This window comes from Polypterus senegalus, chromosome 3 (assembly GCF_016835505.1).
Source record: "Polypterus senegalus isolate Bchr_013 chromosome 3, ASM1683550v1, whole genome shotgun sequence".
In the NCBI taxonomy this organism is placed as follows: Eukaryota; Metazoa; Chordata; class Cladistia; order Polypteriformes; family Polypteridae; genus Polypterus; species Polypterus senegalus.
The window spans coordinates 141,018,720-141,034,746 of record NC_053156.1 but is presented as its reverse complement, the minus strand read 5'-3'; the positions used below and the strand labels follow the sequence as shown (position 1 = coordinate 141,034,746).

The following is a 16,027-nucleotide window of genomic DNA, read 5'->3' as shown; positions in this document are numbered from 1 at the left end:
AGTGTTTACACCTTCAAATAAATTAATAATGCTTTGGATTACCTTTTCAAAGTGTGATATGTTAGAAATTAGCTGCAAAATAAATAAATTAATATTTTTTTAATGTAATTAAGTACTAAAATTGCAATTATATTTCCAATGTAGTTAAGTACTAAAATTACAACTTTGTTGTTATACTAGAAAAATACTTTCTAAAAAAAATAAATTATTAATACAGAATCTAAACAAAACATGGCCCATGAAGATGCTCACTTTTATAGAGTACTAAAGTAGGACTTAAATTTAATTATAGATGAACTGCAATCCATGACAAAAAGGCTGATTATTTAGATTAATCTTTACTGGTGATGCCGTAAAGTGACCAGTTAAACATTAATTACAAAAAAATGAAAAAGTATAAGAACTGGAGGAGTGTTCCAATCCTAATATCTGAAGAAAAGGTAATTTAGAATAACAAAAAAGGGCCATGACATATATGCCATTATATGAGTGAGATTTAGCAACTGTTGTAATGAAAATAGTTCTAGGTGTATTGGCAACAATAATGTGGATCTCTCTTTTGGATTTCTGCCACCACAAAGCCCAGAAAAGTGAGGTGGCCTCAAAAAAAACAACACAAAAAAGTCAAACCTGACTTCTTTATAGGTCGGAAGAGGCCTCACCCCAAACAGTGCAGCCCTAAACTCAAAAGACAGTTTTCCAGCCCACACAGGACCAAAAATGGGGCTTAGGGTTTTAAATAATAAGAATTAAAAATGTTCACAATAAGGATGACAGAGAAACAGTAAACCTTTTTTAACAGGACAACAAAGCAAAGTTTCTTTAATAATTAAAAATTAAAGAGACTGAACAAAAACAAAGGCAAAATATGGGTTTTGCCTAAAAGATGAACCAAACACTTAATCAGAGAACAGTACCTCAGACAAAAGCAAAGGTTAAAAGCCAGGAAATCAATGCAACACTTAAACTCCTTTTATGCAGCTGGACCAGTCCCCCAACTGCATCATGTGGTAACAACACAGAAAAAAATACAACATAGGAAAAAAACACAACAAAGAAAAAAAAATTATACAACGTATATAAAATGAAAAATAATATTAAAAACACAACAAAGAGAATAAATAAACAAAAACAAATTTGAGCCAGGACAAAATCCCTTGTTGAAACATTACATCTTGTGTGTAGCCTGCAATGTAGTTACACCTTATCTAACTCTTATGACCTGCCTTCAATTCATTGCTATGGCTTGGTAAATGAAACATACTCGAACATTCCTCATTAAGTCCCTATCCTGATCCAAGCTAAATGTATAATCAGATGGGCTAAAAGCATGCTTGAAGACATTACTTAAAAATGTTCTTAAGCCTAGAGTGTCTTGAGCACTAATAAGAACAAGGCTTACATTACAAAATATTTATAACTATTTTAAACATCACACAATCAACTGAACTAGGCATTTAAAATTGCATTTTGGGATAAATAATCTAAATAAGCAATATTCATAACATTTGCAATAATAGCTAGAAATATAAATAGTGATTATATACATCTATGGGTCAAAATATGCAATGATCTTCATCACAAAATTCATTCACTTTTAATCAATAAAAGCAGAGTGATCTAAAAGCCAGGTCTGACCTTTAAACAAGTATATATTTCAAATATTCATCACATTTGAATAAACACTAAGCAACAAGCCTGAACTCGATTGGCTTCCGTAGCAGGTGGGGGCTGTCCATGAGATTAGAAAGCTATATCATGGAAAGGCTCACTTGCTTGCAAATACATATATACTGCATATAACTGCATATATATATTGCATTTTATGTTAAGTATACTTTTATTCTTTTTTTGTATTGTACTTTTGCAAGTTCGAATTTCATTCTACTATGTCCACATGATATCACTTGAGATTTCTGAGAGAGAATGCAGACAAAATGAATATTAAAGACCATATAAACAAAATATGCAAACTATGATTGTCTTTTCATAATTAAAACTTGAATCTGAATTTTGGGTGCAATAACTCCATGTACTTATTTAAAGTAAATGCTGATCACGAATCCTTTCAGTGACAGTCAGGGGTAAATCTGTCTTAATTACTGTGTACCCAATTATCTTTTGAGAGTTATGTAAAAAATGTCATTCTCTACCATTATACAAGCAGCAAGGAAGCTCAGCCCAAAAAGTCTTGACAAAACTTCCACGGGTCTACTTTACCACCAAAAAAATAACAGAGAATCATATTCTAGATTAAAGCTCTGTGCTGGCCACCACAAAGCTGCAATATGCAATGTCACCTAGCAGTAAAGTGTAATGTAGCAAACGATAACTCAGATAATTTCTGTGTTATTGAAAACCTGACACTCTGCATCAGAGACACACACTAGGCATAGATGGAAGCTTGTGATAATGAACCTTAAGATACTTGCCGGCTGTGGTTTTTACATTGCAAAAAGGAATACCCCACCCCTCCACAATCAGTCTCATAACTCCTGTTCTATCTTCAGCCTAGCATTTATCATTTGTTACTGATCTTATTTTCTTTTTTCTTCCTTGATATTCTGCTGTAGCACTGGATCCTATTGTTAAAATCTTAGCTATTGTAGATATCTTAGTCAAACGTTTACTCTAAGTGAAGAATGCACAAAAAAGCTTTTGGCATTAGCAGGGGCAGACACTGCATCAGAAAAAAAAAAACATCATATCATTATACAACAGTAATAGATTGTAGGATAGCAAACTGTCATAAGTCACTTAAACTACAACTTTGTTTATGTGAATAAACCGCGCAAACTCAGTATATTTTCGCCTAGGAGTGCTGTTAAAATGTGGTTGTGTTCATCTCCCACATTTCTAAAGGCTAGGTGTTTCATTAGAATGAGTTCTTTTTATACTTGAACAAAGGTTACTGATGTCTGTATTTGTCTTCAGTGAAAAATACCATATATTAAACAGAAAGGAGTATTTTTAAAAGGCTTTCAATATAAAAAAAAAGATTAACAGTGATTGATGTAAATACTTTATTATAGAGCAGCAAAAAGATACAGTAAGTGATGTCTGTAGGGCAGAAAACAGATTAACATGGGTAAGCTTACATTGTATTTTGACTGACTATAGAAATTATAGTTTCGATCACGTAATGCCTTTACTAAATTCTATTTTTATACCTAAAGTATGTAAACATATACTGTGTTTTGCTATTTGACATTAAAACAGACAACGATGAGGAGGATGATGATGAAAATGGTGGAATTTCTCAGATATATTTGTTTAACATAATTAAGGTACTTAATAGAAAGAAAAGTACAGGTTATTCCCAAGCTGTGCAAAAAATTCCATCACGATGGGTCTCTAATGTTGTTTTTAGCAAGGGAAACACCTTTAATTAAGTCCTTTTACAGATACACAATGATGTTACGCTTCACTAATTTTAGATATTTAATGTGTTGGGAAATTAAAAATCAAGATTTGGAAATACTCCTCCAAGCAAGAAAAATGAGGTTTGTCTCAATTAAATTTTCTTACCTCTTCTGAAACAGGCATTGCTGCCTGGTTTTCTGTTGTAGGTGGTGTCTCTCCCGTGGAGTCTGGACTTGCTACAGTTGGCAAGACCTGCATTTCGTTAGATTTACTGGAGGTACTGGACTCTGCCTTTCAAATCAAAACATTTTTTTTATTTTTCTTAATTTTAATAAACTTTACTGCATCAATACAAATGGCTACTGATTGACACTAACGTAATGAATGAAATGTTAAATGCACATGCTTTATATCAGTACTACAAGTGGTGTAACAAGATGAAAAAGAAAGACATGTTAAATTTATACCTTGAAGCTGATCTGCTTTGCCAACTCTTTGTCTTTCCTGTCATATTCACTGGGTAGGCTGTTTGAGGTTAGTGGAAGCAAGGCAGCCTTCATAGTGATACCACATGACTCACAGCAATAGTCTTGGGATCTGAAAGACCAGAGATTAATTTACCAATAGACGTACAAGTAGAGACTCCAATGAACAGTAGCAAAGTGCTTTGGTGTCTGAACAAAGGTACTGAATCAATCTCATATAACTAATATATTACTAGTTAAATGAAAAAATGCACACCGCTTGTTAGAAAAGACAAAGGAGTCACATTAAATGCAAACTTTACATACAGTAGCTGTTTTATCCAAAAGTGGGAAAAACAAAATTTTCTTAAAAGAAACCTAACAAGTCCAAAGGATGAATACACATTTTTGTACACTTCTGTTAAATCTTCAGATAACTTAAAAGAAACTTACAGATGGCTGCTCCTTTAATTCTTTTCCTAATCTAATTATACTCTTAATAGTTTCAACAATTCATCCTGCATGCATCCCAAGGATGCATATATGGCTGCCCTTTTTGTCACTGTATTGCTGACAATAGTTCACTATCTGTAAAATATTTGTCTTGAAAAACCAAATTATTGGTTTAAAATTAAAGGGATGGCATGTTGAAATAAGAGCTATAGCTTTACCATTGTGGGCATAAACTATAGTTATCTATGCTATTTATTCATACAATTTTTTTAACTCGTCTTAATCATAGGTAATACCAGTTCTTAAATAAAATAAGCAGTCCAAAATTACAGAATACTGTTTGTTCCAAAAATGAAATAAAATGGCAGTTATGATATAATGAAATAATTACATGGAAAAGTTAATTTATATAAATTTTATACAAAATAGTGTTTCTTTTTTGAAAGGATTTTTTCTTAAAAAAGTCCACGGTTAATTCCATTAAAAATACCATATGAGTAATAATATTACTCTTACATAATTAAGTCAGAATGAGTATTTGAGTACATGAATGCCATTGGAGGAAAAAAAATAAGTGCAAAATGGAAAAGAAGTTTGCACTTTGACCAGAACAATAGCCTGAAAAACACATGTTTATATCTGTATTTTTTAAATCCAAACCATCATATTTTTATTTCATAAGGAATGTATCACGGAATGTATCAAGGATGACACTAAAACGATTTTCACTAAGACAACCAATAATATAGTAACATTAAGCATTAGCATCAATACTGATTTAAAAGGAATAACTTACTGTATCCTTGGAATAGTAACAGCAAAAAAAAAAACAAAACATAAAATGATGATACGTTACCTGGGTTGGCAACTAGCTACTCACTGAAAGAGTCTTTTGTCAATTAAAGACTAGAAAATTATGTTTTATTATGTTTTGCTTTTGCTAGTCATCATAATAGGCATTACCATTCTTGAACTGACAAGTATAAGTTGTGCATAATAGGGAATGCTTTTGAGTTGCCTCTGAATCCTAACAACATCAAAAACGACACATCAGTATAACAAAGGAGTGTTTGTTATGCAAAAAATAAGCACGCATAGAAGGAATATCATAAGGAGTGACACACTACACTAAACAAGGAAAATAATTACTTATTTAGATAGTTAATCTATACTAATAAAAGGCAAAGCCCTCACTCACTCACTCACTCACTCACTCACTCATCACTAATTCTCCAACTTCCCGTGTGGGTGGATGGCTGAAATTTGGCAGGTTCATTCCTTACAGCTTCCTTACAAAAGTTGGGCAGGTTTTATATCGAAATTCTACGTAATGGTCATAACTGGAAGCAGTTTTTCTCCATTTACTGTAATGGAGATGAGCTTGAACGCCGTGGGGCGGAGTTTCGTGTGACATCATCACGCCTCCCACGTAATCACGCAGTACATAGAAAACCAGGAAGACCTCAAAAAAGCGCTGAAGAAAACATGCATTATATAATTGAGAAGGCAGCGAAACAATAAGAAGCGAGCGAGTGACATATACAACCATATTCATGAGTTCTGCTACTTCGGAAACAAAGCACGATGTAAACCTACACTTTAAATTAAGTTCATAGACAGGCTGCGCTGGCGTTTGTAATTTAGTGCCTGCCCATATAAGGCCGTCCGTCAGCGGCAATCCAATAGCAAACTGCCACGGGTAAATATTCACGGGTGAAGGACTGTGCTTATGGAGAGGAAGATGAGATGGTCAGGGTGGTGTTTGACACAAACTCAGCGAAACTGCGAGAGAAAGTTTTAAGTGCCAGGACTAAGGTAACATTAAATACAGCCATGGACATAGCACGAGATGGCACCAGCACAGCTGAGAACCTTCGATGCATGTACACCGAGTGGCTCACGTGAACTGGCGCAGTGCACAGATAAAAGCAACAGTTCCAAAGAGCTGAACAAAACCGAATTACACAATTGAAAAGGCAGCAAAAATATGAAGCATCTGATAAACATATTCATAAATCCAGCTACTGCGGAAACAAAGCACACGTGGAAAAAGTCAATGTCCGCTAAAGGAAGACAGTGTAAAAAAACCGTGCATGCAGTGTGTCAGGTCTCAGATAAAGAAGAAGACGAGCTGTTTATTGATGCAGTAAGAAACGAATCGATGAATGAAACCTGTCATCTTTACAGCGATTGACAAACACGGAATGTAACTTGAACACAACACATCCTACAAATATGAACCTGATTGAAAGAAATAATGATAATCAAATCCTTGATGACAGCAACACTCAGTAACACTCACAAAACAAATACTGTATATTGACAGTCATGTTACGTTATTTTTAAAATGTTCCCTTTTCTTTTCTAGCTTTTTAACACACTACTTCTCATGCGATCGCGGGTATATATATATGTATATATATATATCCCGATCTACATACTCGAATAATGGATACTTTATTAGCCATCAATGATTGTTTTGGTAAAGCCATACTCAGTGTATTCATTAGATGAGCGGTAAAAAGCGAGGGAGGATGACTTATTGAGGCATGCAGGCTGTAGTCTTGTCAACTCTATCTGAATTGCGATCACATTTGAAAAATATATCTTTTCAAGTTCTATTTAGTCCATATGTGTCAAACTCAAGGGCGCGGGCCACATCCGCCCGGCGTAATTATATCCGGCCCGAGATCATTTTATATACTGTATTATTGTTATTAAAGCCGGGTATATGAAGCGCTGGTAACACAATAAACTACAGATCCCATAATGCAGCGCTTCAGCTGCCTTGCCGAACACTTACGCGTTAATCAAGTCTAGCTTATGATGCTGCAAGTTATTGCGAAGCTAGCTCACACGATGCTGAAGAGAAAAGTTGATTCTGAAAATAGAGCCTTTAAAACCGATGGGAGGCTGAGTATATGTTTACTGAACCCGTGTGTCTCATTTGTGGAGCTAATGTGGCTGTAATTACAGAATTTAATCTAAGACGGCACTATGAGACAAAACATCAGGGTAACCTGAATGCAATGCAGAAGATACAGAAAGCAGAAGAATTAAATAAGAATCTGACACTTCAGCGGACGTTTTACCCGTGCACAATCACAAAGTGATTTCAAGTGAAGCTGCTTTTATGGGAGACACAAATGCACCAGTGCAATTTGCCCCACTTTCCCTGTTGCCAAGTAATGTTAAACCAAGTCGTCACTACGGTGTTCCCAAATCGCACTTTGCTGATAAACTGAGCGCTGCGCACTGAGTTTGCACGGCGCTTTGGTGACTTTGAAGAACAAAAAGTCCGTCTACATGCGCTCGAACCTTGTGCATGTTTGGTAGCACATATCTGTGTGAGAAGCTCTTCTCAGTGATAAAGACTAACAAAACAGCACACAGGAGTCGCCTCACTGATGAGCACCTGCAATCCATCCTGAGAATCTCCACAACACAGAACCTCACACCAAACAGAAACGAACCTGTGGCCAGAAAAAGATGCCAGGCGTCCAGCTCTAAAATGACATATGAGCAAAGACAACTGAATGATTTGATTTGTTATTGCTGAAAGGAACACATTTTATTTATATTTCCAGGTTTTGTTATGCAGCATGTTCATATTTGAATTTGTATAATTTTGACAGGATATATTTTTATGGAGAGCAAAATCTTTTGGGATATTTAAAATCTAAGTTTATTTTTATATAAAATTACATAAGAGTAAAGAAATTTGAATGTTTGTTCTTTTAACGTTTACTTTATTTCTAACTTGTATAATTTAGACAGGATATATTTTTATGGAGAGCAAAATATTATAAGTTGTTTAAGGTTTGAGTTGATTTATTCACAATAATATTCCTGTCTGTTTTACCATTCCTACCAAAGATATTTCTGTCGACTAAATAAAAATTCCTTCTATTTAAAATTTAAATAGAACTTGAACAAATCGATAGTTCATAATATCCACGCAGACTTGCACGTAAGAGCGGAGTCATCCGTTTTAACAAGCAGCGTATTGCACTGATCTGAAATAGCTGTGTGTGTATATATGTAGATATGTATGTATATGTATATATATGTTTATATATGTGTGTGTGTATGTATGTATTTATATATGTATTTGTGTGTATGTATATGTATGTGTATATATGCAATCTAGGAGTTATCTTTGACTCTAGCATGTCATTTAAAGCGCATATTACAAAGTCGTCCAAAACCTGTTTTTTCCATCTTAAAAATATTAGGAAATTAAGGCGCTTTCTAAATAAACAGGATTGTGAGAAATTAATTCATGCATTTATCTCTAGTAGGATTGACTACTGCAATGCGGTGTTCACTGGCTGTTCAAACTGTTCTCTATACAGCCTCCAGTTAATCCAAAATGCGCTGCAAGAATTATTACAAGAACAAGAAAATATGAACACATAACCCCAGTTCTTAAATCTTTACACTGGCTCCCAGTTAAATTTAGGGCAGATTTCAAAATCCTCCTTTTAACATATAAAGCATTAAACGGCCAAGGTCCGGCTTACTTGTCTGAACTTATCATGACTTACAAACCTGAGCGCACATTAAGATCTCAAGATGCCGGTCTGCTTAGGATTCCAAGGATTAATAAAATAACAGTGGGAGGTCGAGCTTTTAGTTACAGGGCCCCTAAACTGTGGAATGGTCTTCCTGCTTCCATAAGAGATGCCCCTCGGTCTCAGCCTTTAAATCCCGGCTGAAGACTCACTACTTCAGTTTAGCATATCCTGACTAGAGCTGCTGATTAACTGTACATACTGCATCTCTGTTGTTAGTCATTAGCACTATAACATAAGTAACATGATAATTATATTTGAATACTAACCCTCACCTATTCTGTTTCTTTTCTCGGTACCCAAATGTGGCCATTGGTGCCACGCCCACCTGCCAAGTTGTTTGCCTGCCTATGGTAAAGTCATCCCTGATGGAGGATCACAGGAATCATGGGAAAGAGAGGTCCTTTCATCGGAGCAATGTTTCAGCCGTGGCATGGCCAAATGGAGATGCAGCTAGATGGATGAGGTCTCCAGGACTCTAAAAATATCGAAACCTAATTATGTCATATCATCTACTGTTAAACCGTAATTCTAAAATTTTTATTATGCTGTCTTAAGGAATTGTTCTGTTGTGTATATTGTATTGTATTGACCCCTACTTTTGACACCTACTGCACGCCCAACCTACCTGGAAAGGGGTCTCTCTTTGAACTGCCTTTCCGAGGTTTCTTCCATTTTCCCTACAAGGTTTTATTGGGAGTTTTTTCTTGTCTTCTCAGAGAGTCAAGGCTGGGGGGCTGTCAAAAGGCAGGGCCTGTTAAAGCCCATTGCGGCACTTCCTGTGTGATTTTGGGCTATACAAAAATAAACTGTATTGTATTGTATTGTATATATATATGTATGTATATATGTGTATATGTATAGATATGTATATATATATATATATATGTTTATGTGTGTGTGTGTAAATATATATATATGACAACAACACTCATCACTCACAACAGTGACAAAACAATTACATTGACAATCATGTTACGTTATTTTCAAAATGTTTCCTTTTCTTTTTCATGGCTTCTTTAACACACTACTTCTCCGCTGCGAAGCGCGGGTATTTTGCTAGTTATCTATATAACTATCTATTCCTCTTTTTGGTCTGCCAACAATGCATTTGAATTCTGATCTAAAATGGGGTGACAAGTGTGCTTAATTTACCAGAGTAAACAAACCTATTCTCTCTTACTCCTACAAATTGAACCCTTGCCTTTGACAGCACTCCCTACCCCAAAATTACTTGACCCATAAGCACTTCTGGATCAAAATGGAAATTGGCAAGATGATTCAGAATGCATTAGCACATCTGGTACTCAACCAGACGAGAAAGGCATATGTCACTCCTCTTTTCAGATAACTACATTGGCTCGCTGTAGCAGCACCTATTCAGTTCAAATCCTTGATGCTTGCTTACAGAGTAGTCAGTCAGTCAGCACATATACAGTCATATGAAAACATTTGGGAACCCCTCTCAGCCTGCATAATAATTTACTCTACTTTTAACAAAAAAGATAACAGTGGTATGTCTTTCATTTCCTAGGAACATCTGAGTATTAGGGTGTTTTCCAAACAAAGAACTTTAGTAAAGCAGTATTTAGTTGTATGAAATTAAATCAAATATAAAAAACTGGCTGTGCAAAAATTTGGGCACCATTGCAATTTTGCTGATTAGAATGCATGTAACTGCTCGATACTGATTACTTGCAACACCAAACTGGTTGGATTAGCTCGTTAAGCCTTGAACTTCATAGACAGGTGTATCCAATCATGAGAAATGGTATTTAAGGTGGTCAGTTGCAAGTTGTGCTTCCCTTTGAATTTTCTCTGAAGAGTGACAGCATGGGATCCTCAAAGCAATTCTCAAAAGATCTAAAAACAAAGATTGTTCAGTATCATGGTTCAGGGGAAAGCTACAAAAAGCTGTCTCAGAGGTTTAAACTGTCAGTTTCAACTGTAAGGAATGTAATCAGGAAATGGAAGGCCACAGGCACAGTTGCTGTTAATCCCAGGTCTGGCAGGCCAAGAAAAATACAGGAGCGGCATATGCGCAAGATTGTGAGAATGGTTACAGACAACCTACAGATCACCTCCAAAAACCTGCAAGAACATCTTGCTGCAGATGTGTATCTGTACATCGTTCTACAATTCAGTGCAATTTGCACAAAGCACATCTGTATGGCAGGGTGATGAGAAAGAAACCCTTTCTGCACTCACGCCACAAACAGAGTCGCTTGTTGTATGCAAATGCTCATTTAGACAAGCCAGATTCATTTTGGAACAGTGCTTTGGACTGATGAGACAAAAATTGAGTTATCTGGTCATTAAAAAAGCACTTTGCATGGCAGAAGAAGAACACCACATTCCAAGAAAAACACCTGCTACCTACTGTCAAATTTGGTGGAGGTTCAATCATGCTGTGGGGCTGTGTGGCTAGTTCAGGGACTGTGACCCTTCTTAAAGTCAAGGGTCAGATGAATTCAACCCAGTATCAACAAATTCTTCAGGATAATGTTCAAGCATCAGTCAAAAAGTTGATGTTACGCAGGGGTTGGATATTCCAACAAGACAATGACCCAAAACACAGTTTGAAATCTACAAAGGCATTCGTGCAGAGAGAGTAGTACAATGTTCTGGAATGGCCATCACATTCCCTTGACTTGAATATCATCGAAAATTTATGGGATGATCTGAAGCAGGCTGTCCATGTTCGGCAGCCATCAAATTGAACTGAACTGGAGAGATTTTGTATTGAAGAATAATCACAAATACCTCCATCCAGAATCCAGACACTCATCAAAGGCTATAGGAGGAGTCTAGAGGCTGTTATATTTGCAAAATGAAGCTCAACTAAGTATTGATGTAATATCTCTGTTGGGGTGCCCAAATTTATACACCTGTCTAATTTTCTTATGATGTATATTACATCCATCCGCTATCCAAACCGCTATATCCTAACTACAGGGTCACGGGTGGTCTGCTGGAACCAATCCCAGCCAACACAGGGCACAAGGCAGGAAACAAACCACGGGCAGGGCACCAGCCTGCATATTACATATTTTTTGTTAATCCAATAAACTTAATGTCAATGCTGAAATACTACTGTTTCCATATGGCATGTCATATATTAAAAGGAAGTTGCTACTTTGAAAGCTCAGCCAATGATAAACAAAAATCCAAAGAATTAAAAGGGGTTTCCAAACTTTTTCATATGACTGTACAGAATGAGGGGTCCCCCTTGTTCTCCAGAGAATGCGCTCCTTCAGTTAAATATATAAATAACATAACATGGACTTTGCAGAGTGAGTGCCATTTGAATTACAGTACATAAAAAGCGCCCCTCAGTGTGTCTGGAGCAGGTGCCCTTTAACTATCAGAAACAGTGCACCAAAGGGTGATGACGCCTAATAGTTTAGCTAGCTCTTTCTGAATACCATCTGTTCTTTTGCGAGTCACCCTTATATACTTTCTTGTATACAGTATACAGAAAGTATAGGAATCGTGAAAAAATTCAACCTCAAGATTTTGATGAATCTTGACATTTTAGATCTTCCAGAGTTTTTGAAATTATGTCTGTCTGTGTGTGTGTATAAACAAGATAACTCAAAAACGTTTTGACATAGGTCAATGACATTTTGTACACCTGCTTCATATTAAAAAAAAGGAATGTCTTGCCTAAAACTCTCCAAAACGTTTCCAGGGCAGGATCCAACCTGCCTCACTGGGTCAAATGTTTTGGGCCTGCACCAAATTAACATCATTCTGGACCAAAATTTTTAATTACCTTTCAGACAGCCTTGGTGTCACAATCCTTCCTAACCCATTAACAGCTGTGTTTGGGGTTCTTCCAGATGGGTTTAAAGTGGAGAAGGACAAACAAACTGTGATTGCATTCACTACACTATTGGCACACAGACTTATTTTGCTAAACTGGAAGAATCCTAACTCTCCTCTTTTAAGTCAGTGGGAAACCGATGTTTTATAGTATCTGAAATTGGAAAAAATCAAATACTCAGTTAGAGGATCTGTACAGATTTTTTTCAAAACATGGCAGGATCTAATTAATAATGTTTAAGAATAAGCTTTTAAAGCACAGAGGAAGCAATTATTTCTGCATTTCTTTTTTTTCTCCATGCATCTCTATTGCTTATCAAACTCATAAATTTAGGTATGTTTACAAACCTTAAGTTTTACCCATTGACTATACTCTCTCTCAGGGGTGGGGGTCGACTTGCTCACAATCCTACTTTTTGTAAAAATTGATTGATTTGTATGGAATGATTACAATAAAAAAAAAAAAAAGGAATCCAATTTTGTAACACATTTCAGATTTTTTTCAAGTAAACAAAGACTATAAATAAAGATATATGATTCAAATTGTGTGAGGATATTAGAAATTACTAAAAATAACCAGATATGAAAGTTGAGAAAAATTGCACAACCGGAAGTGGTACTTTAACTCAATAATTCTTTGAATTTTCAAGTAAACTATGATTATAATTACAGATAGATGATTCACATTTTCTATAGATATTTTAAATGATAAAAGGCAAACACATTTGAATAATACTCCACTGGATGTAGTATTTTATTTAAACCACTATCAGAATTTTTTGTATCATGGAAATAGAAATGTGTACATGATATTAAAAGCTGTATTCAATAATGCATATTCTTTCAATAACTATTAATTTTATTTTAATTTATACATCATCAGTTTAACAATAATGTGTAAACATTGAACATGGGCAATAACCTGCTATGTCTCCGCCATGTTCCTGGTACTACCGCAGCTGGATGTTATTACTGTAAGTATAGCTAAAGTAAAACTTGATTGACAATTATCCTTCCCCTAGATATGCCCACAACGCTTCCAGTCTGCAGTAACCTTTCTTGAGATCTACTCCGCTTTAACAGTATAACTGTCGAGTAAATCATATGACATAAATGTCCAATCTAATTGTCTGTTCAGTGGCACTACTTAATTGCAATTTTTGGTCCAAGTACAGAAGAAACACATGCATTTTGCTGGTCTCTTATGAAAAATGACTATGTAGTAATGAATTTTGAAGATAAAACAAAATTTGCTAAACTGAGTTTTTTTTTTAACATTAACTCTATAGGAAATTGTCTGGGACCAAAGAACAAAATTTATTAAATTGAGGATGTCATTAAAACTCAGTTTGTTCTATTTGAATTTGACCTGTGTGCGCGCGTGTGTGTAGACACCTGTGAGGTCCTGTGCTCCTTCTTACCCACTCAATCGTGCTAATGAACAGCATTTGGATATGCAGCCTCTGTGTGGCATCAAATGTCAATCCAGACTCTTTTCAGCTCCTAAGTGGTGGAACAAGCTGCCCACCTGCATTTGAAATCTTCTGACTACTTCAATGTGTTTCGAAGCATTTGAAGACTCTTTTAGTTAATTTTTGTCTAACTGATACTGGCTGTTAGGTTTTGTAACTAAGGAAGGTTAACTAGCTCTTCACTTGTATTGAAACTTTTTTGTAACCTTGTCCCCCAGACTCATGTTTACTTAATTGATGTTGAGTCACTTAATTATGCAAGTCACTTTTAATAACAGCAACTGCTAAGCAAGTTAAATGTAAATCACTTGCAGAGGTGGGTCTGGCTACATAAAACTCCATGCTTCCAGAGCTCCCCCTGGTAGTCCTATGCATCCCTAAAATCTTATTGGTCCTTTTATTCTAAAAGGTCCATTCAGCTCTTTATGATCCTAAATAACACCCCGCTGCTTCAACCTAAAGTCCTGGGGAATGAACAACACCAGGACAAGTGTTTACCGCCCATGACTATAAAATTGGTTTGGTAAATGGACAGATGAAAGAAGATGTGCCTCTTGTGGTGAACCATTAGTTGTTCAGATGTTATAACTCTAATTATAGGCTTGCTTAGGCTAAAGTTAAATTTTTCTTACATATAAAAAAATTGTATCTTTATTAAAATTATATGCATGTTTATGACTCTTTGTAAGAAATAAAAAATATTCTTTCTGTTATAAATCCTGTTGATGACCATGCTGTTCTTCCTGATTACTCTTTCCTATATTTCTGATACATTTTGAAAATGTATCTGCAGAGAGATATGCATGGCAGTAAAACAATTTCTAAACATCTTACAAACAAAAAACACAATGCATGTCTACATGCTTTGACAGAATCATGTGGAAATGTATAAGATGTTAATTGTGAATGCAGATGGGAAAGCTGCTGTTGTTTCAGACCTTTTGGCTGATCTTACTTTTTGGCAAGCATCTTCCTTTCTTCTGGAGTGTAATCAAGAGATCCTATTGCCCCTTCTCCTCTGGTTGGCATGAATCCGATTATAGCTATTAGTGCTGTCCTTACTGAAATGGAGGGGAAAAAAATTATATTACAAAACACATGAAACAGCAGCCCATATCATTATGTAACTTACTGTAAAGGCCTGATTTTGCATAAAGCTTTTCAATAAAATTTGCAGAACAGACTTTTCTGCTGTTCACTCACTAAAAGCATGCCACAGATCGAGGAATGTTAGTACTAAATCAGAAATACAACAAAATGAAAACAAATAAAAAGATAATGAATCTTAAAACTGGGCCAATGAGCTAATAAAACACAATGAATTACATTATGTAGCTAAAGGATAAAAAAATTGGAAAACAAAACCTTAATTGCTAAATAAATAACTGTGTACTATTACTATGTACTCATAATGACTACAGACCAGTGGCACTTGCGGCCCTATTCATGAAGGCGTTAAAGGGGCTGATCCTGGACTGCAGGAGTCGTCTTGTGAAAGAATGCCTAGTCTCACTTTGCCTACCAGACAAATATTTGAGTGGAAGATGTAGTTTGTCTATCTATCCGTTTCATAAAGCGTATTCCCATTTGGACAGGGCTTGCAAACATGAACGATTACATTTCTTGATTTTTCCAGCCATCCCTCCTAAGGGATATGGAGGTGGATGAGCCTAGTGAGTAATGGACTTTTTGTTGAGCAGAGTGCAGTTTGCGAAGTTCTGCGTCTCTAATGTGAGCAACACTGGAGCACCACAAGGAACAATCCTGTCACCTTTGTACACTTTCCACTATAAACATAACACCAGCTCATGTCTCTTGCAGAAATTCTCTAATGATTCTGCACTGATAGGGTCTATTGATAAGGATGATGAAACAG

At 35.8% G+C, this 16,027-nt stretch overlaps 1 protein-coding gene across 2 annotated transcripts in view; it reads right to left on the bottom strand.

Annotated features, from left to right (window-relative positions):
• ube2j1 (ubiquitin-conjugating enzyme E2, J1) overlaps positions 1-16,027 on the bottom strand; it is a 72,739-nt gene that overhangs the window by 14,162 nt on the left and 42,550 nt on the right. The window contains exons 5-7 of one of the 2 annotated variants that reach the window (XM_039747994.1): positions 15,107-15,212; positions 3,831-3,960; positions 3,529-3,654 (exon numbers count right to left, since the gene is read on the bottom strand). In XM_039747994.1, coding sequence (XP_039603928.1) covers positions 3,529-3,654; positions 3,831-3,960; positions 15,107-15,212 — 362 coding nt within the window. The remainder of the gene's footprint in view (positions 1-3,528; positions 3,655-3,830; positions 3,961-15,106; positions 15,213-16,027) is intronic. The other variant, XM_039747995.1, reaches the window with a different exon arrangement.